General features: G+C 37.8%; 1 protein-coding gene across 1 annotated transcript in view; it reads right to left on the minus strand.

Moving 5' to 3' along the window:
- Positions 1 to 24,245, minus strand: part of LOC7462372 (G-type lectin S-receptor-like serine/threonine-protein kinase At4g27290) — a 51,342-nt gene that overhangs the window by 772 nt on the left and 26,325 nt on the right. The window contains exons 2-7 of the mRNA XM_024592114.2: positions 2,178 to 3,182; positions 1,628 to 1,765; positions 1,263 to 1,420; positions 852 to 1,062; positions 239 to 476; positions 22 to 172 (exon numbers count right to left, since the gene is read on the minus strand). Coding sequence (XP_024447882.2) covers positions 22 to 172; positions 239 to 476; positions 852 to 1,062; positions 1,263 to 1,420; positions 1,628 to 1,765; positions 2,178 to 3,182 — 1,901 coding nt within the window. The remainder of the gene's footprint in view (positions 1 to 21; positions 173 to 238; positions 477 to 851; positions 1,063 to 1,262; positions 1,421 to 1,627; positions 1,766 to 2,177; positions 3,183 to 24,245) is intronic.

Here is a 24,245-nt window from a genome sequence, read left to right on the forward strand (position 1 = left end):
TAATATAGTTTTGACACTTACATGCCCTAGAAGGTTGAGATTGTGTTCTGGATGACTGAACCCCCTGTTCTTATATCCACTCACTATCTCTAGCACCAATACACCAAAGCTGAAGACATCCGATTTTAAGGAGTAGAGCCCTTCAGTTGCATACTCTGGGGAAATGTAGCCACTGCATGTATTCAACGAATGTTAAGGTTGCATTTGCAGAAAATGAAGGTAAAATCATATCACTTACTATGTTCCAACCACTTTATTGGTATTGGCTTCAATTTCATTTCCTCTAAAACTTCTAGCCATGCCAAAGTCTGAAATCTTTGGGTTCAATTCATAATCCAGTAGAATATTGCTGGCTTTCAGGTCCCTATGAATTACTCTTAGTCGTGAATCTTGATGAAGATAAAGAAGTCCACGAGCTATTCCATTGATGATGTTGTACCGCGTTGGCCAATCTAGTAGCGTGTCCTCGGTTTCATCTGCACAATTTTTTTCTCAGGTCAGTACATTATGGTCCATAAATGTGTATGAAAGAAAACAAAACAGCTTGTGATGATTAACACTTGAAAAATTTGAAGTTATAATCTCAAATAAATAAGGTGGCAGGTGTGATAAAGAAAGTGGAGGAGATACTTCCCACCAATCCTTTGTCATAAAGGCTACAAAGGAAGCTCAAGAAATGGTTGTTTTTGGTGCTGATGGCGGCCTCCTTTTCCTCGGAACTACCAAACTTAATTTTAGGTCTTTTCTCAAAGCAGTACTCACAGAGACTTGTTTTCTGTATTAGTGCAAAGTCGGTGATAAAGAAGTATGATTATTAGCATGGATTTGTACAGGTTTTGAGAGATTCTTACTGAAAATGTAGAAGTCCAAACTTTTGTTTGGCAGGAACTCATAGATTAACATCTTTTCATCTCCCTCAAAGCAGCATCCTAGAAGCTGCACTAGATTCCGGTGCTGAAATTTCACAATATACTCAACCTCAGTCTTGTACTCGCCAATTCCTTGTCTCGAATTCTTAGAAAGCCTCTTCACAGCAATTTCTCGCCCATCTGTTAATGTTCCCTGCGAAAAATCACTCGCTATCATAAGTAAATCATACTTTGTCTAGTGAAAGTTGGTAATCATGATGGGATGTTGCATATTACTAGCAAACCTCATCTGTTGGAACTCTTTCCAAACGGAATGCCTTTTTCAGTCATGTGGTGATAGGAGTTTATATCATGAATTTGGAAACCATCAAGATATTGTTTACAGATTAGTACCTTGTAAACAGACCCGAAACCCCCTTCTCCAAGTTTATTGTCAACAGAAAAATTATCTGTTGCACAGGCTAAGGTATCCAAATCAAACACTGGTAGTTTTAGATCTTCCTTTTTGTGCTTGTTGTTTGACCTTCTTTCCAAAGCACCAGTACTTTTTCCTGCAAGCAGAACTGGTGTGTAAATAAAAAAGAAGCAGGAGATCTCTATTTTTTGTTATAATCAAATTTCTTGAAGACAAAGCATAAGAATTTGCGAGCACCTTGGAATACTCGAAATCAAATTCTCAATAAGGTAAAGCTCCTTTATGTAAATCGAGGGATGGGGCGATAGAAGTGGTTAGATGTTCATGCTGTGCAGATATATACCTTTTTTCTGATGCTTCCTTCTCCAAACATACAAGACCAAAACCAGTCCAAGCAGAAAAATTCCTGTAGACAAAGTGCTTATTATGATTATTTTCTTCACATTGGAGTTAGCATTGATCTCTGCACCGTCACCATTATCTGCACCATAATAGAGAGAAACTGAAGTTAAAAAACTGTAACAGGAAATGCAAAATGGCCATTGTATGTTTTTGGTTAGTAATTACTAATTAGAATGGGTGGGAAATTTTCTTCAGCTGATGGAATCCTTCCACTTCAGTTATCAAATCAGTCTATGATGTTAGAAAGTGATAACAGATTCGTAAATTTTCATGTTTCATGTCATGTGATGTTCTGTAAAACCACAATAGGATGGCCTGAAAGAAGTGGAGGAGGCAGAAATTTTGCTTTTAATGCTATTTGATTTCTATGCTACCTATTGCTTGAGCAAATTTAGTATTAGAACCAATCATTTAGGCAGTTAGGCAAGTCAATAACTGACTCACTACAATTAAGAAATTTTGAATTTTCTAGTCTGAGGATAAATTCATACCTAGTTCTGATGCAGCCATCCTGATATAAATATTTTGCTCGTTTTCAGAAAACCTTCTATTATCAATGAGGTCACCAAACCAGAGCAAGCATCCACTTCCTCCAGCCCTGATGTCCATATTTGAATATGCTGTACAGCTGCAGTTCTTCAAGCACGTGTTCTTGCATTCCTCAAGATCCAAACTCTTGTCAAACCATGACGCTTTTGTCTCCGGCATCTTCACTCCAGAGAGCTTTCGAAACCCATCTCCAGAACAATTAAGTGGAGTCCTTCTAACACAGCCACTTGACCATACTGTCACGGCCCAGTCTGTTGGAACTTTTGGTACGAACCCATCCAAGCATTCACACACTGGAGAGCTATGAATATTGCATAAACCGTTTGCACCACATAGTGCATAGCGATCACAATTATCTGTGTTTGCTGTATCATAAAGCAACCAACTTTGCGTTCGCTCAATCCAAGCGAGGCTCGGGATATCGCCATTCTGATCTGTCATGAACCTCCAAAGCATTGACTTATCAACAAGACTTTCTCTGTAGAATATCTCCTCCTCACTAATAACAAATTCAAATTTGAATACGGGATTTGGTTTCAAGTTAGGTATCCCACTGAACCGCAGGCCATCCCATGGCCCTGATCTGTACTTCATTTTTGAACCTTGCTTCAGAACCAACTCAGGATATCCGTAAGGAATAAGTATACTAGTAAAGTTACCTCTGGAAGGATCATCTGGTGACTTCCACGATGTCATGTACCACTCCATGCCTGTTATTCTATTCCTTCCAAGCTTCATGCCTGGCAATATTGTATCAGTTGGATGTTCAAAACTCTGCCACAAGGAATTTTCCAGGCTATCACCCTCCTCTTTCACAACAAGGTTTCCTGAATCCAGAAGTTGAGCAGCTGGATTAGAAGCAGATCTCGATGAGTTGGAAGACCAAATTATGGTCCCATTCTGATTGAGAATGGCAAGAATTCCCAAGTCAGTTAGCCTTAAAACACCTGATGAATCATTAAGGGGGGTCTCTCTATTGGCAACCCAAACTATAGTCACGACAGGTATCTTGCCATACCATATCCCCACGTATCGGTTCTTGGATTTTCCAGGGCTGAAAAATCCCAACACATAGGTTCCTTCAGCTGAAACTATGGTATCACCATCTCTAATAGAGTGAGTTGTGTTTATGGTGTCAATAGCAGTTCCTGTTTCTACAATAAGCAATAAAGAGGAGCAAAAAAGAAGTACAAGAATGCAATGTTCCGTTGGTACTCCCATAGTTTCTTTTTCTCTCCCTGTAACTCACTTTTTGATATTGATGGCTGCCATAGACGGTGAAAATGTTCTTGCTAAAAACGGCAGGCGCGGTCAGGTGGGACGTCCCTTTTCGTAAACCGCTGACTATGCAACTGTGATCTAAATTAAAATCAATATGGCAATTTACTCAACGAACCGAAATATTTCGATGAAAGTGTTTTGTCCAATCATTTCGTCCCTATACTCTTCGAACTTTTTTATTTAATTCCGTCAATGGCTTTTGATTTGATTGAATCCTTGTACATTATGCAATATCTATGATGTGCCCCTTCTTTAAAGTTGACTATTAGGGAGCAAGATTGCACCAATAGATTATTGACTTGTGTCCATTTCTAATAAAAAAAAAAACATGTATATATATATATATATAAAGGTAAAAAAAACAAATGTGAAAGAGATGGGGCCGAAAGTTAATTATAAGTAATCATTCTATAGAGGTCTAAATGAACAAACCCTTAATATAGGGATACTTTCAATTTATAAAAAACAATATGGAGTGATTCGAAGCAGAGAAAATGCAAGTGAAGGTTCGCAATGGATTGGAACTACTTATTTTAATATATATATATATATATATATATATATATATATATATAGAGAGAGAGAGAGAGAGAGAGAGAGAGAGAGAGAGAGAGAGAGAGAGAGAGACCAGGGGGGGGTGGATATTTATATATATCCCTTTACCTCGTCTCCCCTCCCCCACCTCTCAAAAAAAAAAAAAAAGTGCTCTGGCTCAGTCTACATGTCAAAAAATCCATACTAGATTGGAAATTCACGCTATACTGTCTGCCGATTTAAATTTTTTTTTGATATAAAAAAAAATTAGGTGATTACAGTATTTTTTAAAAAATAAGGTTATTAACTTAATTATATCCAATAAAATTGTTTAATTTTATAATATGATTTAAATCGAAGACAACGATAACTAATGAGCATAAAAAACACCTGGTAATAATTAACTAAAAAATAAGTCATTAATATCATACATATAAGGAGAAGAAAAAATAGATTTTTAGAGATCCACTGCCACTCCACTATAGACATCTCACATGACCGAAAGAGTTTGTTGAGATGGTTCAAACTCCATGGCAAAAGGATGCAAGATAACATCAAAAGAAGTTGCATATATGGTTCACTAGAGCAATGCCCGTAGAAAAGCAAATTGAACAAAACACAATGAAGTGAGTATTCGACTATATTCAATTAATTAATTCTATTTAATTCAAGAATAAAAATTATTTTGAGAAAACATATTTAATAAAAAATAAAAAATAAAAGGAACCTAGATGACCCAACCAAATAAAAAAAAAACAAGGGATAAAACAAAAGATGTAGAAAGCATATAAAAAAAACATAGAGTCTGATCTCCAATAAAATAAATATCAAATGATAAAATTAAAAAAATATTAGCTTAAAATAATGATAAAAAAAAAACCAAAGCAACCCCTAGTGAGCGCCCTTAAACTAGCTTAGTTTCCCAAATTGCAACCCATGAAATTTCAAAATGGACTTAACCAAGAAGCTCAAATCCAAATTAACTTAATGTTGAAAGATGAAATTGAGTATAAAAAAATATCAAACTAAAAGATTTGGCAAAGCAAAGAAAAAAAACAACAATAAAAAAACGAGGACAAAATCTTATAGGAAAAAATGATCGAGGGTGAAATCGCTAAAAAAATAAAATTATAAAAATATCTCAAATGATATTAATAGCAATTAAAAGAATAGAGACTAAATCCGACAAATAAAAAAAATCAAATGAGGATGAAAGTAGAACTAATTTTTATTTTCATAAGTTATTTTAAATAAAACAAATAATTGAAGGTAAAGATGATGAAGGTTTTGCGAGTTATTCGGTTTTTTAATGGTGTAATTTAAAAAAATTATTGTTTGGGTTCAATTGTGTTATATTGAGTTAAGGTTTCTATGATGGAAGATAAGGTGCATTGATGGAGATTTTGGTAATTAATAAGCGTTTCTACAATGGTGAGTTGCTGATGATGGTCTAAGGATTAGTTTGTTTGGTTAAGATTGTTATGCTAATTGTAGCTTGTAATGTTTCAAGTGAAGAAGTTTTGATTAAAAGAAAAGCTTTGGAATGGTTGATTGGTGATATAGGTTGTTATCGTTGTGGTAGGGAAGTTGTTGAGGTTTTCTATAATGGTTAGGCATAACTTAGGTGTATAGGTGGGGGTATGACATAGATGGAATTTGGACATATTGGTGAATGCTTTTAAAATGGCTTGTTTATGGGATGTTTTGGCATAGTGGTGAGCATGTAGTTCATATTGGTGAAATAGGATTTCAATTTCATATAAGTTATGGTGTTGTTATTGACAAATTTAATTAAGGTTATGTTTCTCATTTTCTCAACACAATAAACGCAAGTGGTTTTGGCTAAATGTGTTTTTTTTTTTTAGTTTAACGTGGGTGTTCGGGCCAGCTTGCGCGCACCTCGACTAAATGTGTTTTGGCTAAATGTGTTTTTCATTCCACTTCTTGTTGTTGTTCATTTGTGAAGGACCAACATTTATTGTTTATGTTTGGAATTGTCCTTCAAAAGGATGACCAGAGAGGGGGTTGTAACCCATCATCTCTAAGAGCAGCTAAGCGTTGAGCTCAAACTCATATTGTTTGGCGAGCTACCAAACTCATCATCTTTAGGTTCAGCCAAACACTAAGCCCAGACGTATCTGAGTATGGCAAGCTATCAGACCCATCATCTTTGAGTTTAACTAAGTGTTAAGCCCAGACATCTTTAAACCCTCTCGTGAACCCTTGAAGAAGGAAGGAGTATCCAATTGAATACATATGTATAGGGGTGGTGATTTTAAAATAACCCTGGGTGGAGCCTAAGGTATACTTGCTAATACACTCAACATTGAGGGCATTTAAGCCATGTACTCGCTAGGTTGATGATGAGCCATGAATTTCACGTCCATAACACATACACTCCTGGGGACATCATCCCTAAGATTCTAGGGCAACCTCTTTCTCTCTCATAAACATCTTTGTCGGGCACATGAGAAGGACTCCTACGAGACCTTCTCTCTTGAGCCTTTCTGGTAGGGGCAGAAGATGGATTTCTACGAGAAGATCTTTTATACTCCCTATCAAAGGAGAGCGCCAATATGACATCCCCTCTCGTCTGAGGGCCTAGTCTGGGGAACTCTGTCCCCTGCCATTTCTTTTGGGTTTTGTTTGAAACCTGAACTCCTCATTAGGGACTAGAGTGCTTTTCTTTTTAAAGAAAAATTTTATGTTTCTATGATCCATTCGTTCTGATTCATATATATATATATATGGAAAAAAGTCTTGTGAATGTATTTGTAGGACTTTTCTTGGATTAATTAAAGGAAAGGTGATAGGGGATTTTCTCTGCAAGAGCAGTTTTTCTATCAAAAATCACTAAGTAAAAATGAAAGAAAGGTAAAAGCAAGAACGACTAGGGTTATAAAGAAAATAAATCTCTTCATCCCCACTGTTTGATGAAAAACTTTTCATGTCATCATATATCTCAAGAAGACCACTCAAATACTGCATTGAAAGCTAGTCGTCGTTTCATTCTCCGACATAAATCCTGTCCCTGTAAAAACAAAAGCTACCTAGACTTGAGGATCCTAATAATAACATGAGAGATGCATAAAATCTTATGGAGAAGATAAAAAAGGTCTCATCTAATGCTGACAAAGGCTTTTCAAAATCTTTGCGTATAATACCCTAATATGTGGGGGGCTGTTGATGGAATAATAATTTTTTTTTTGGAATTATCCTTTAAAAGGATGACCAGAGAGGGGGTTGTCTCAGCCAAGCACTGAACCCAGTCGTTTATGGGTTTAGTGAACTGTTAGACTTATTATCTCTAAGCTCAGCCAAACACTAAGCCGAGTTGTTTATCGGTCTAGCAAATTTCCAGACTCGTCATCTTTAAACTCAGTCAAGTGCTGAGCCTAAAAATATATAGGTCCAACAATCTACCTAACCTATCTGCGTTAAGCTTGTGCTCTTTTCTTAACAATAGTATGGTGTAACTTTGGTTAGTTGCGTCATTCACTTAATAGCCTTATTCAGTAAAGAATCTTGATATATATATATATATATATATATATATATATATATATATATATATATACACACACACACACCGACAGAAAAACTATGACTTCTATTAACACAAGGTTGAAACAAATAATAGTAGTACAAAAATAAATTCCCGTTCAGGGAAAAAAAATTCTGGTAGCTTTGGCTGAGCAATGTGCCTTCACCACACAACATTGGAACTACAGCTTGTAAGATCCAAAATCAAACCCATCAAGACAAAACAAAAGATATGAACACAAAATGGGATCTACCTTGCCTGTAATAATGTAATCGAGCATTTGTTAGCTAAATATGTTGTGCTCTCGCTTGTTGAACTTGCTTCAGCTGGATCCCTTTCAATAAAAAATCCTGGATGTTTAGGCTGAGGTGATGTATTGTCATTACTCAACATCAAAACCACATATGATGTCATAACCCAATTTTTGACCATTTTATTTTAATTATTATTATTATTTTATTTATTGAAAAGAATAAAAAAAAATGATGATGGAAAAATAATAATAATAATGATGGAAAAACAAGTAAAATGAAATAAAGAATGAATTAAAATTTGGGTTAAGGGCAAAATGATTGGAAGTTTTGGGGTTTAATTAAACTTTGAAATTAACTTAATTAAGCTTGGAATTAATTTAATTAATCCAATTAAGGGTTTAATTGGAGAATTGATAAATTTTTAGACTTAATTAAGCTTGAAATTAACTTAATTCATCCAATCAAGGGTTTAGTTGGAGAATTAATAAGTTTTGAGACTTAATTAAGCTTGGAATTAATTTAATTAATCCAATCAGGGGCTTAATTGGAGAATTGATAAGTTTTAGACTTAATTGGACTTTGGATTTAATTAAATTAATGAAATCAGGGACTTAATTGAAGAAATAACAAAGTTTGGGGTTAATTGGGGGCATGATTGCATCAGATTAAAGTCAAAGGATTAACTTGTAAAAGGCGCCGAAATACAGGGGTCAATTACAGTTTAAACCAGGGGCTTAATTACAAGACTTTTGAAGCTACAGGGGTCAAAATGTAAAATGACCATCTCATATCCCAAACAGCGTCGTTTTGAAGGGACGCTGTTCATCTTCTTCTTTAAACCAGTGGCCGTTTTCCACAGTAAAGACCAAGAGACGTTGCAGCAGTAAATCGTCCGTTGGTTCCAGTAATGGGCGCCTTAATGGTGGTCGACCCTCAGCCTACCGCCCGTTACCACCCTCTGAACTCTATATAAACAGAGGAACACCGAAAAAACAGGGGTTGGTTAGAGAGAGAGAGGGAAGAAGAGAAGAAAGAAACCTGAAACACAAAGACACCAGCTGAATTTTTGAGTGTTTTTTTAGAACCCCATACGGAAAACGAGCTTCCCTTCACCAGCACCGGCCTAAAACTACGAAAACGGAAACAAACCGAGAGAGAATTGGGAGAATTTGAAAAAAACAGAGCACGGGGATAGTTTTTCAGACGAGGGCAGAGGAAACAGAGGGCAGGAAGGCAGAGGTCGAAGGAGGAATTCTAGCTTATTATTGACGGACGCCACAACTGATCATCGCCCGACACGCTAACACTCCGGCGAAGCAACCTGCAACAAGGTAGGCTTCCTCTGCTTTCATTGTTTTTTTTTCTTTTGAAAGTTCAGTGCATTAGGCACTGTGCCAAGGTAATTAATTACCTTGGCATAGCGCCATGCACGCATGAAGCTAGTTCATGCGTGCTGTGGCCTAGCCGGGTCACTGGCTTGGGCCAGTGACCGGGCTGGGCTTAGTCCAGCCCATATGGGCTGAGCTAGGCCCAGCCCCAAAAATAATAAAAAAATAAAAAAATAAAAAAAGAGAAATAGAAGAAATAGAAAAAATATGTGTATGCATGAATAAAAATAATATAAATTTACCGGTTTATTCATCAACGCCAGAGTCGGGAGTAAAATACTGGTTTAAGTTTATATCATTTTTATTCGTTATATTTTATTTTATTTAGCAAGAAAAAAATATATGTGCATGTATGAAAAATAAATTTATTTATTTATTCACTGACGCCAGAGTCAGGAATAAAAAAAACACTGATTTAATTGTTTTTATTGACATAAGAAATAGAAAAATATATGAATGCGTAATAAAATGAATTTAGTTTATTTGTTTATTCACTAGCGTTAGAGTCAAGAATAAAAAATATTAATCTAAATTTATTTTATGGCTACGTAATAGTTACCAATGCCAGAGTTGGAATTATCCGTAGTCAAATATTCACTGACGCCAGAGTCAGGAATATTGTGAATAATTCATCAGAACGTACACCAATAAAATTTTTTAGCAATTTAAGACAAAAAAAAGCAATGCAGTTTGCTTTAGGCAGAACGTTTAAGGGGTGATAATATCTTCCCTTTTACGTAACCAGTCCCGAACCATAGAATCTCTGTTGACCAGTTAGGGTTCCTAGTGACCATAATACTAGGTGGCGACTCCCCAAACAAGATATGTTTCCTAAAAGAACCAGATGCCAGAAATCTGTTCTTTTTCCACAATCGAGATTATTTTTAGGGCCGCCGCGATGTCGGGTGCGACAGGATGACGACTCCACTGGGGACTTAGGACTAAGCTTTGTTTTTTTTTTTTGTTTTCTTTTATTGCTAAATATTTTTTTTGTGTTACTAGTGTTTATCAAGTTTTTTTTATTATTATTTATTATGTATTTTTGTGTATTTTATTTTATTTTATAGTTTTTTTTTTATTATTAGTTTTGCTCTTTTCAATGTTTTAGCACGCATAGTTACTCATATTTATCATGCGTATACATTGATATGATATAAGGCCTTCATACATCATTCAAGCTCATTTTGTATATATATACGTGTGGTACCAACTTTAAGATAAGTGGAGGAGTAACGGCACCCCAATGGCTTTAGCCTGGGTAAGGCTCGCGAAACTATCCAACTCTCGCATGATTTGTTTGCTCGACAGTGGTTGATATGCCAAACTAATTTTATTCAGGGCCTTTATCTTCACACTGCTTGTAAACCTCATATCAACCTTTCGAGGACGATCACTAAGCATGCGAAAGACCTTTGAGACTAGATAGCAAAACTACCCAGATGCATTTAATGACTAGAACATATTCTTTAGGTTGATCCCTATATAATTTCACATGAGATAAGCATAACATGTAAGCATTTTCATTACAGGACTGTCGGGTGACATAATGACCGTTATTCGTGAGGTAACCACCGTTGAGTATGAACTCGAATCTGAATCCTTGCAAATGACCGAGGGAGACTGCCCTAGACCAAATGCCAGTGAGACACCGCTACTCAAAGATGTCAGGTGCATAATAAATGACACTAGCAGATTGTTTTCATTCACTATGCATCAGATAGATGAAGCAGAATTTGCTATGCAGTATGGGAGGATTTTGCACCATTTGAAAGTGCCAGTTTTGCCATCAGCTATAAAAGCCATGATACATTTTTGGGATCCCGATTACCGGCGTTTCACTTTTCGAAATGTCGACATGACACCTACCATTGAAGAGTATAGTGTGTTGACTGAATTCCCCGAAGATGCCTACAAAGTGTACTTTCGCCAAAGAATTGACGATACCATGGATGAGCTTGCCAAACTGTTAGGGATCCCTCAGCTAATACCGTATAGAGAGAAAGATAACTCTGGGGGTCTTAGATGGAAACGACTAGAGGAGTTGCTGATTGCTAAAAAAGCTAACCCAGGTGCTAAATTAGAGAAACATAGAATATTGGCTTTGGGAATATTTGGTTTAGTTCTATGTCCCTCTACTACGGGAATTATCAGTTTGGAAGCAGCTAATTTGTTTGTGGAATATGAAAAGACAAAGATCAACCCGTGTGCCATGATTTTGGCTGAAACCTTCCTATCTCTTAGTCATTGCAAGAAAATGGGTAAAGGTTCCATGAGGTGTTGTGTCTCTTTACTATTCATCTGGTTGTTAAGCCATATAGAAATGGAGACGCCAATATTCAATAATTTCTGGTGGTTTGACCAAAAGCCACTCGAGTTGTTCATATCAAAAGAGTGGGAGAGCTTTTCTGAAGATGATTGGAGGGTAAAATTGCAAAGGCTTCCATTGAGCATTTTTAACTGGAAAGCTCCTTGGATGAGGAATATGACAAGCTTGATGAGTTGTGGAGAAAAGCCTTGGGTACCATTAATTGGAGTAACGGGATACATCAGTTACGCTCCTGCTTTAGTCGCAAGGCAGCTTGGGGGCATACAAAGTGTTCCTAGGAAAATTGACATAGCTCAATTTACTAGGGTCTATAAAGGGGCTGCCATGGAAACGTTAGAAAGCATTAAGCAGGATTGGAACTCTTTGTTGCTGATAAAGAAGGAGAATGGATCAAGGAATCCCATAGTTAGTGAAAAATATCCCGAATGGCGTGACAGAAGAGTTTCTGAAATGGTAAAAATTTCAGAATCCGTGGGCACCCGAAGAAAGAGGGTGAGTTGTGAAGAAGAACTGAGAGAGCAAGTAAAACGATTGCAAGCCGAGCTTAAAACAAAGGAGGATTTGAGACTAACATTAGAGCATCAATTAGCCGAAGAAAAAGCTATGAGGAAATTGGCTGAGGAAGAAAGAGACTCAGTGGGCCGAGATCGGATGAAAGCAATGAACGACTTAGAATCCCTAAAAGTCATCAATAAGGAGAAGACGCTTCAGGTGGAGAAGGCCCAATATTGGGAGGAATTGGCTGTCAAAACTCAAGCTGTGTCAAGCAAGCGTTTAACAGATATAAAAGAACTCAAGAGCCAGTTAAAAGATGTGGAATTGGAGTTGGTTAAAACCAAGAAGATAGTCAAAGCCACCCAGAATTTGAGAACTGAACTCAATAGTGTTAAAATTGAAGCAAAAGCATTGGGGACTAAGTTGGTAAAAGGAGAAGCAAAGACCGAACAATTTCTAGAAAGTCAGAAAATGATGGAGAATCACATTCAAATATTAGATACTGCTAATAATTCTCTATCCAGGAACAACTTGATCCATATTGAAAGAATAGGGGAATTTCAAGAGCAAATTGACCGAGCTGCGACCGAGGCTCATTGGCTAAGAGTGGAGGCTCGTCAAGTTGGAGGGGACATCGCGAAGTATCGAAGGAGTATGAATAATACCGATATGTTTCTAAAAGCTATAGCTAATAGAGGCAGTGCCTTTCCCCCTGTAATAGATTAAGATGAATCATTTGTTGTAATGAAAGTTTTTTTGGGTTAAATAAAAAGGCGGAGACCTTTATTTATTATTCAAAATGTGTATACAAGGCTGAAAGCTCAGATGGTAAAAGGTTAAACAGATCTCCTCTTGGCATTGCAATAAGTATCAGATGTAGATTTGACCACACATCCGAAGAATAATGGTTTATTATGTCACCCTCCCATGAAATAATCCATGCCCAATATGTTTCATTCACATTCATGCATTTTTAAACATACACTTATGAACTGTCATAATGCTGCACATCAAGTGAAATATAGGCCCCCCATTAAAACACACTCATAACACACAGTTGCGAAAAAAAATGGAAAATGAAGAAAGAACTCAATTGGATGCCCAATATCAGAAAGAGTTGAACGGTCTAAAGGAAGATGTCGCCAGGCTTACTAGCTTACTCGAACAAACCTTGAGATCTAAGTCAGGAGAAGGGACATCCTCCCAACCAGCATTTACCGCTCAGATACCACCGACGCCTCCGACGTTCTTCAACCTACCAAACATGGGGGTAAGTGGATCTTCGCATGAGCCCCAATATGCTACGCATTTCCCAGCTCAGCCTATATACCCAATGGGGATTCCTCCTGCTGATGAGCTAACCTTGGAGGGGTCTCACAAGGACAAAATGATAGGAGCTGAAGGTTTGGAGAAGTGGGCTGCCCTAGAGGAGAGGATGAGGATAGTTGAGGGAAATCATTTGTATGACCCGGTGAAAGCTGCCGAGATGTGTTTGGTACCTAACGTAGTCATTCCTAAGAAGTTTAGGGTGCCAGAATTCATCAAATACACTGGAACTCAATGTCCAATAACCCACCTTAAGTCATACTGCAATAAGATGGCTGAAGTAGTACAAGATGAGAAGTTGTTGATCCACTTCTTCCAGGATAGTTTGAGCGATGTCGCTCTCACTTGGTACATGCGTTTGGACAACACCAAGGTAAAGGGATGGAAATACCTAGTTGATGCCTTTATTAGGCAATATAAATTCAATATGGATATAGCCCCTGATAGATCAAGCTTGCATTCGTTGGAGAAAGGTCATAAGGAATCTGTAAGGGAGTATGCACAAAGGTGGCGTGAAATGGCGGCACAAGTTAATCCGCCCTTATTGGAGAAGGAAATGATAAGCTTGTTCTCCAATACTTTTAAAGCACCATACTTTGAGTATTTGGTTGGAAGTGCTGCACAAAGCTTCTCTGATTTGGTTGTTATAGCCGAACGAATTGAACAAGCCATTCGAATGGGTAGGATCACAGATCCAAGTGAAAAAAAGGGGTTTTGTTGGACGCAAAAAGGAGGCTGACATCCACAACGTCGAAGGTGAAGGTAAGGGAAGAAAGCATAATTTCAGGCCACTCATGACCATTCCTCCCACCTCCAATATAAGTTTCACTTCGCCTTATCAAAAAAACCAAACAAATACCCAAAATATCCCGTACCACCAAAGTAACACATTTCACCCACGCAGAAATTTCCCTGCAAACCAAAAAGAACTGCCCCCACTTCCCATACCTCTTAATGAGATGTATCAAAGATTGCTCAGCATTGGCCAAGTAACACCTGTTCCTTTAACACCCTTGCAACCACCTTTTCCTCAATGGTACCGACCAGACCAGAAATGTGAGTACCATGCTGGTGTCATCGGCCATAACATTGATGGTTGTTTGGCTTTCAAAAGGAGAATCCTCCAACTCATCAAGGCGGGTTGGATTCCCTTTGATGATTTTCCAAACGTAAAATCCAACCCGCTACCACACCATGCTTCTGAAAGTGGAGGGGTGAATGCTTTGGAAGAAGAAAAGAGGGGTACTAATGTCTTAAAGTTGTCAATGGAGAGATTGTACAAAATGTTGGAGCAAACTAGGTACCTCCAAACACCCATCAAAAAGCAAGCCGCAGAGCACAAGGGTGAATATTGTGAGTATCACCAGCATATGGGACACCATATAAACTCTTGTAAAGAGTTTCGGGTGAAAGTAGAAGACATGATGACATTGGGAGTGTTGCGGATAGGGGTGCCTGAAGAAAACCTAGTAGGAACCATGACTGGTTTCGACAAGAAAATTGAAGTCTGTAGATACCAACCAACGGAGGGAGGACCCCCAAGAATGATTTTGGCTAGACCTACAAGCACGGTTAGTGGAAATTATAATGCCATACCTTATAATTATGGTTATTCTTTCTATACCACGAGACCGGCTCCTACTCTTCATGCTGAAGTTGGGGGGTTAACCCGAGGTGGAAGATGTTATACTCCTGAAGAGCTAGAAGACCAAAGGAGGGCAGAAGGAAAGAATGTGGTGGAGTTGGCCAAGTTGGATGAGGTCAACAAACCAGTGAGCGATGAGGAGGCTAACGAGTTCTTGAAGCTAATGAAGCATAGTGAATACAGTGTGGTGGACCAGTTGAAAAAGACCCCCGCCAGAATCTCTCTATTATCATTAGTTTTGAGTTCAGAGTTGCATAGAAACACTCTCTAGAAGGTCCTTAACGAAGCATATGTTCCTCAAGATATCACACAGGATTCTATAGAACATTTGGTGGGAAGAATTCAAGCCACTAACTATCTCTATTTCACAGATGATGAATTAGATTATGAAGGAACTGGTCACAATAAGCCATTATATATCACTGTGAAATGTAAGGATTGTGTGATCGCCAAGGTTCTGATAGATAATGGTTCCGCTTTGAATGTGTTGCTAAGGCATGTGCTTGATAAAATGCCAGTTGACGTCTCTCATATGAAGCCAAGTACCATGACAGCTAGAGCATATGATGGTTCGCCAAGGCCGATTATGGGAAATATTGATGTTGAGCTTGTAATTGGCCCCCAACCATTTCAAGTAACTTTACAAGTGATGGATATCCATCCCACATACAACATGTTGTTAGGAAGACCTTGGATCCACGCAACACGAGCCGTTGCATCCTCATTACACCAACGGGTTAAGTTTATCATCAATGGGAACTTGGTGACAGTAAGGGCTGAAGAAGCTTTAGCTATGGTGAGAAACGTGTCGATTCCTTATATAGAGGCTGAAGAGAGTAAGGACGGAAACCTACATGCATTTGAGGTAGTAAATGCTGAATGGGTACCTGAGAATACAGTGCGGAGAAAACCAGAGGTTTCTGAGGCTGCAAGGATGGCTGCTAAATATTTTCTGAAGCACGGACTGCCATTCCGGTATGACCCTATCACAGGAATGCCTGAGAGGATCAACGTAATAAAGATGAAATGCGACGATCAGAGGTTTGGTTTAGGTTTTAAACCTAGAAAGGAAGATTTCAAGAGAGCGGCTAAGTTTAAAAGAGAAAGGAGGATGGCTCGAATCGAAGGAAGGGAGCCTAATGAGAGTCGAATCCAGATCCCTCCAATCCACATAACATTCCCACGACCTGCATAAGTGATCAATATTGGGGGTGAAATTGAGAGGATGAGCAAAGAATTTAGCGGTGCTACCATCCACTATCTGGAAGAGATCAACAAACAAGAACCCTAAAGAGGTTTGGAAGAGGAAGAGAGCCCCTATGAAGAACTACCCCAACTGACTGTGAGTGCTCTAGAGGATGGTCTACCTGATTTTGTGAGAAGATTAGCTGAAGGGGAAGAGTTGAACAATTGGGAAATTCAAGAAGTCCCGATTATCTTTAAAAAGTAAACATTTGTTGTTTGTCTACCTTTTATGTTTGCTGCATTTTGTTTGAATAAATTTGCATTGCCAGTAATCATGGCTCAAGATATTGGCAACAAGATTTTGTTTTGAGCCCTTCTATCATGTCAAGTTTTAATGAGATCATGCTTTGTTTTTCCCTTCATCACGCCTTCTAGTTTCACCTTTTCCATTATGCACTCATAACAAAGGCACTTTCCGCTTTCAGGGAATCTAAAAGCGGGACAACGATAAACTTACAAACCCATTGCATTGAGAATAATTGGCCTAATTTTGATAAAACTATAACTTCAATGGATGAGGAAGAAGATGGTGAAGATGACATTGAGGAGTCCCAGAAGCTTGTAAAACAATCCGAACATGCATGAGAGCCTGCAAGAGAGGAATTAGAATTAATAAATGTAAATACCGAGCATGACAAAAAGGAGTTGAAAATAGGGATGTTGATCACTACAGATATGAGGAGTGAATTGGTCGCCCTTTTGCGGGAGTATGTGGATATTTTTGCCTGGTCATACGCTGACATGCCTGGTTTGGATACTGAAATAGTAGTGCATAGGTTACCATTGATTGATGGTTGCCGATCAGTCAAACAGAAGCTAAGAAGGACAAGACCTGATGTATTGCTCAAAGTAAAAGAAGAGATAACAAGACAGTGGGATGCAGGTTTCTTGGTGGTAGTAGAATATTCTGAATAGGTGTCTAACATTGTGGCGGTTCCCAAGAAAGACAACAAAATCAGGGTGTGCGTGGATTTTCAGGATTTGAATAGAGCAAGCCCAAAGGATGACTTCCCGTTACCTCATATAGACGTGTTGGTAGACAATGCTGCTAAGAGTTCCACTTACTCTTTCATGGATGGTTTCTCCGGTTATAATTAGATTAAAATGGCTGAAGCAGATAAGAGAAAAACGACATTTATCACCCCATGGGGAACTTACTGTTATAAAGTAATGCCATTTGGATTGAAAAATGCTGGGGCAACATACCAAAGGGCAATGGTAGCACTTTTTCGTGATATGATGCACAAGGAAATTGAGGTTTACGTGGATGACATGATCGCAAAGTCCAAAGATGAAGAAAGCCATATCCCAGCTCTGAGGAAATTGTTCGAGAGGTTAAGAAAATATCAGTTGAAATTGAATCCTGCAAAGTGTACATTTGGGGTAAAATCAGGCAAATTATTAGGATTTGTGGTGAGCAATAAAGGCATAGAAGTGGACCCCGACAAAGTAAAAGCCATACAAGACATGCCCGCTCCAAAGACCGAAAGAGAAGTTTGAGGCTTTTTGGGGCGTTTGAACTATATTGCCTGGTTTATCTCACAATTTACAGTCACATGTGAACCGATTTTTTGATTACTCCGAAAGAAGAATCCTGGAACATGGGATGAAAATTGCCAAAAAGCTTTCGATAAGATCAAGCAGTACTTGCAAAAACCACCATTGTTGGTACCGCCCGTGCACGGAAGGCCACTCATCCTGTATTTAACAGTGACCGAATCAGCTATGGGTTGTGTGTTGGGGCAACAGGATGAGTCAGGAAGAAAGGAGCAAGCCATCTACTATTTGAGTAAGAAGTTCACCGAGTGTGAATCCCGTTACAGTATGGTAGAGAAGTTATGTTGTAGTCTGGTGTGGAGTGCGAAGAGGTTGCGGCAATATATGTTATACTACACCACCTGGTTGATCTCAAGAATGGACCCACTAAAGTATATCTTTGAAAAGCCATACATGTCGAGCAGAATAGCCAGATGGCAAGTACTGCTGGCTGAGTATGACATCATCTACATGACAAGAAAATCAGTAAAAGGAAGCGCAATTGCTGATCATTTAGCCGATAATGCTATTGAGGATTATGAGCCTTTGAACTTTGACTTTCCTGATGAAGATGTGCTAGTAACGGAAAAGGAAGAGAAGAGTGGTTGGTGGGCCATGTATTTTGACGGCGCAGTAAATGTATCTGGCAACGGGGCAGGTGCTGTGATAATTTCCCCAGAAGGAAAGCAATATCCTATTTTAGTAAAGCTGCACTTTAGTTGTACGAACAACACAGCTGAGTATGAAGCTTGCATCCATGGATTGGAAGCTGCATTAGAGATGAAGGTAGGGAAATTAGAAGTATATGGAGACTCAATGCTAATAATCTGTCAGGTAAAAGGTGAATGGCAGACAAGGGATGAAAAGTTGAGACCATACCAGGAATACCTCTCCAAATTGGCTGAAAGCTTTGATGACATAGAATTTACTCATTTGGGGAGAGACAAAAATCAGTTTGCCGATGCGTTAGCTACCTTAGCTTCTATGGCTATAATTGATTATGGTGCTAAAATTCAACCTATAAGCATCGAGATCAGAAATTCTCCCTCTCATTGTTGTTTAATAGAAGAAGAAACGGACAACGACCCATGGTACACAGATATAAAAAGATTTATCCAGCATCAAGAGTACCCGTCGGGAGCCTCGAAGATAGATAAAAGGACCTTGAGAAGGATGGCTATGGAATACTACATAGATGGAGAGATTTTGTATAAAAGGTCATTTGATGGGACTTTGCTGAGATGTCTGAGTGATCTGGAAGCCAACAAGGCCCTACAAGAAGTGCATGGTGGAATTTGTGCTACCCACACAAACGGACACATGATGGCTAGGCAATTGCAAAGAACAGGTTACTTTTGGCTGACCATGGAGAAAGATTGCATAAATTTTATCCGAAGGTGCCACAAATGTCAAGTGTATAGCGACAAAATCAATGCGCCTCCTGCACCCTTATTTAACATGGTGTCTCCTTGGCCCTTTGCAATGTGGGGAATAGATGTGATTGGGCCTATTAATCCAAAAGCCAGTAACGGACATCGTTTTATCCTTGTAGCGATTGATTACTTTACCAAATGGGTAGAGGCCTGCTCGTATGCCCATGTGACTCAGAAAGTGGTCATACGGTTCATCGAGAAAGATCTAATCTGTAGATACGGTGTACCCGAGAGAGTGGTGACTGATAATGCTCAAAACTTCAATGGAAAGATGATAACGGAGCTATGCACAAAGTGGAAGATCAAGCATTCCAACTCGTCCCCTTACAGACCTAAGATGAACGGCGCCGTAGAAGCTGCTAATAAAAATATAAAGAAGATTGTTCAGAAAATGGTGATCACTTACAAAGATTGGCATGACTGGCTTCCTTATGCTCTCCATGCATATCGAATAGCAGTGAGGACATCGACCGGGGCTACACCATACTCTTTAGTATATGGAATGGAGGCAGTGGTACCATTGGAAGTAGAAATTCCATCTTTAAGAGTCCTCATGGAATCTGGACTCGAGGAGACTGAGTGGGTCAAGATACGATATGAGCAGCTAAATATGATCAGCGAGAGAAGGTTAGCAGCAATTTGTCACCACCAGTTGTATCAAAGAAGGATGGCCAAGGCATATGACCGAAAAGTTCGGCCAAGAGAGATCAAAGAAGGAGATTTAGTATTGAGGAAAATTCTGTCACTACCAGGAGAAGATCGCAGTAAATGGGCACCCAATTATGAAGGACCATATATAGTGAAGAAGGCATTTTCAGGAGGGGCGTTGATGCTAACAAGAATGGATGGGGAAGACGTAGTTAGGCCTGTGAACTCCGATTCTGTAAAGAAATATTATCCATGATGTATAAGTCTTTATCAAATCAATAAATAAGATTGGGCCAATGATTTCTCTTTGCATATTTTTCATAAAAGGTGCCTGCAAAAAACCAAAAAAAAAAAAAAACCCAAAAATATACCCTTACAATTTCGCATGATCTCATAGACCTAATTGATCTCTTTTACCAAAATCCATTTCCCTATTGGAGTTTTGAAAAATTGGTCTTGCATTTTGATTCCGAAAATAATTTGATGTTTATCCAAAAACCATATATTTTTAACATTCTACTTGTAGAATGGCAAGTGAATCAAGCAACTCTATCATTGAGGTGACTAAATTATAAACAAAAAAAGAAGAGAAAAAAGAAATGAATAAACACCCTTACCCCATGACTCTTGAATCATGTGTTTTTAAATGTATGAATAATGGTATGTAGTGAACTCGTTACTCATGACTCATGAAATGCATCTTTGCAATGACCAAACCATCATACTGGATGAGGTCAAAGTTTATTGATCATAGCTGCTTGCGCTTGAAATGAGGAAAGGCCATCTTTGTTATTCCTTTCACGTTCTGAAATAAGTACATCCCTTGCTACCCCTTTTTGAGCCTGAATAGTTTTTCTTTCATGAAAAAAATCCCGACTAGGATCACACCCCACACTAGGGGGCAAGAGAAAATTTTAAATGAGAAAAGAGAAAAAGTCGTGAGAAAGCCAAAAAGGCATAAGAGCTCAAGAAACTCAAATGCTAGGGGGCATGCCCAAATCACTAGAAAAAGTGACATCCAAGATAAAGTGAGCATGTCCTAGTGACACGACCAAAAGATTGATGTCTTCTCCCAAGTGCAGGAGTGTCGAAGTAATAAATAACCCGGTAAGACCGGGGTCGAACCACATGGAGGTTAATTGTATAAATTATAGATAACAATAATACAACAACAACAATAACAACAATAATAATAACAGTGAAGAAGAAGAGGAAGAAGTTGATGAGAACTTTGAGATGGAAGATTAACGTAAGGATTAAACAATGATAACAACAAATGTCAAGGTTAGAGGATCCACTAATGGTATTTCAAACAAGTATAGTATAAACTTTTTTTATTCAATTGGAAACCACACACAAAGGAGGTTCCAATCAGATTATAAATTGTTAACATGATTACATTAGTTATCTTATTCGAATAATGCTAATACTTGTAAATGTTGTCAGGCATTCATGATTATAACTTATGTTAACAACAAATCAAGTTCCTTTCATAGCTCAGGTGTCGGTTATACCATACAATATGGGCTATGAAAGTGCCAAGTATTTGTTGTACCAAGTGTTATACAACATAAATCTAGATTAACCATTTAACAAGCAAAGTATTAAAAGTGAACAAGATAACAAATATAAAGCATGTTAGTATCCAACGTTAAGGTCCATGTTAAGTTTATATTATACTTATTCTTACACCATTAGTGTACCCTTTTTACCTTGACATAATTAACTTAGTTAAACATAATGAAAGAAAGAAACATAAATAAACAAGGAAAGGAAATGAAAAACATAAGCAAAAGATTAATATAAGCAAAACTTAAGCATTACAAAATATAAAGAGAGAGCAAAAGCATGATCTTGATCTGAACACCAAGATGCCTAAATACATGGCAAATGCCTCCTTTTATAGGCCAAAATTCAGAACTATTGATTTGTTGACTAATTGATGAATGGGTGGCCACATCTTGACTTGATGACAATTCTTATCTTCTTGTCTGCCAAAAACGTCATTGATAACGTCATAATTTGAACAGACTTCAATCATGAAAGTTCTAGGTAATTGTCTCATCTTTCCAGGGTAAAACTTTGAGATCATTTGGACTTCTAGAACTCGAGATATGGGATGAACACTAAACAGTGTCTGGGCTGCAGGACAGATTCGGACTTCTTCGTTGTTGCTACAATTTGGACTTGAAAACGGCCTTATTAAATCTTGGACTCCTCATGAAAGTTGTAGGCCTATGTATTAGTTTTCCATCCATATAAAGTACACCTAAATCTGAGATCTACAGCTCCAGATATGACTCGATTACCAAACAGTGTTCCAGTTTGGACTGCACCAACATCTCTTTTCTAAGTTTGGCCATCTCTTTGTCCTTTCAATTTCAGTACTTCAACTCATCAATCAATTCTTTCATTTATGTGATAGGCCTGCATTTAAGATGAACATTTACCATAAATTAAAGGTATCTTATATTATTAGATATGTTAGTATAAAACATGCTTTAGTTAAGGAGTTATTGATACTTCAAGTGCAAAATGATAATATAGAACCTTGATAAAAATGCACTTTTAAGTACTAATCACACCCCCCAACCAGCTTATTACTAGTCCCTAGTAATCAAAGCGTTAAAATAGAAAAACAATTTGCAACTTTCACAAAGCAAGGCATTCATCATTCAACTTCCATTAATCTATCCAGATAAACAAACTCTCATTAAGTTTATATATCTGCTCAATACCTCTTAAACAAAATATTAATAAACCTTTCTTTTTATGTGCTCAATGTATGAAAACATAGATGATGGGGCTTTTATTGGAAGAAAACAATATTCTGTTCTAATGTTTAAGGTTAACTTCCTTGGGTTGGGATTATTATCTTTTTTTTTTCTTTTTTTCTTTTTTTTTGTCTTTCATATACTTAAAACACAATGCATCTTTAACCCATGTAACGAGCTTTCGGCTAATGACTCCCAGACCAGTTGGTCTTAGGGCATTAGGTGTTGAGACACCCCTACGAGCTTAGTAACTCGGGTTGCAGATACTGATACGTAGATAGTGCAATGTTTGATTCCCTTAAGCTTTTCTCCTTAACCCATGTAACAAGCTTTGGGCCAATAGCTCCCAAGTCAGTTGACTTTAGGGTATTAGGTGTTAAAACACCCCTTCGAGCTTAATTGCTTAAGTTAGGGAGGCTACGAAACCAAACTTATCTACGTTTTTATTATCATCATTTTTTCTTTTTCTTTTTTCTTTTTTTTTCTTTTTTCTTTTTAGGAAATTATATACTATCCCTATCCCTTAGTTGTTACCTTTAACAAAAGAACATAAATAATGTAATAATCCAATATGCAACCCACAATCATATGTTACAGTGTGTGTGTGAAAATGAAGGTTTAAGAATACTTGTTAAATGAGTATATGAGCAGAATCAAGTGATAATAATGCGAGAGTTTGTAAACCTGAATATTTCAAGAAGTATTCTAATAGGCCTTGTTATGAATATTGCAAATAACCATTAGAAAATGTTTACTAAGATGCGTCTCAAGAGTCACTAAAATTCCTCCTTACTCTGCCATCCTAGTAATAACAGTTTTGTCAAATGGCTTTAATAATAGCAAAAACAGTTAGTAAGTTAGTTTTTTTTTTTTTTTTTTTTTTTTTGCAAAATATCTTTTTTTTTGCAAAATATCAACTACTACTACCCTCTCCCCCCAACCAAAACGAGACATTGTCCTCAATGTCATAAGGTAGAAAGATAGAGTATAGAAGACATCACCTGAAACAACGAACACTGACAAACCTGAAACACACTTAAACAAATATAAGAAATAACAACACAAAATAATATGCTATTAATAAAACCAAAAGACACAAGGATTCACAAACGAAGGCTCAAATCCAATCTAAGCTTTTTACGACTTTCCTTAGTTGACCAATTTATGCGACTCATGGAAGGATCAATTACAGGGGTGAAAGATTGTAGTTGGTCGATCAATTGTTCAGCAGTAGCAGCAGAGATTATGATTTGTCGTGCCGAAGATGTTAGAAATTCCTGTTCCACAGCTTGATCAAGAAAAGACAACAAATTATCATAAAAACCATTAACATTGAGCAAACCTATAGGTTTATGGTGAATGTGCAGTTGAGCCCAAGAGGAAATATGAAAGATCTCTTCCAATGTGCCCAGACCACCTGGTAAGGCAATGAAGGCATCAGCATGGTTAAACATTGTATTCATTCGATCAAACATTGTGGAGACCTGTAATTCCTCTCCAATTGTTTTCCCAATGAAGTTCCCTTTTGCTAAAGCTTTGGGGACGACCCCCAAAACTTGACTACCTCCTAAAAATGCAGCT

Source organism: Populus trichocarpa, chromosome 11 (assembly GCF_000002775.5).
Source record: "Populus trichocarpa isolate Nisqually-1 chromosome 11, P.trichocarpa_v4.1, whole genome shotgun sequence".
Lineage (NCBI taxonomy): Eukaryota > Viridiplantae > Streptophyta > Magnoliopsida > Malpighiales > Salicaceae > Populus > Populus trichocarpa.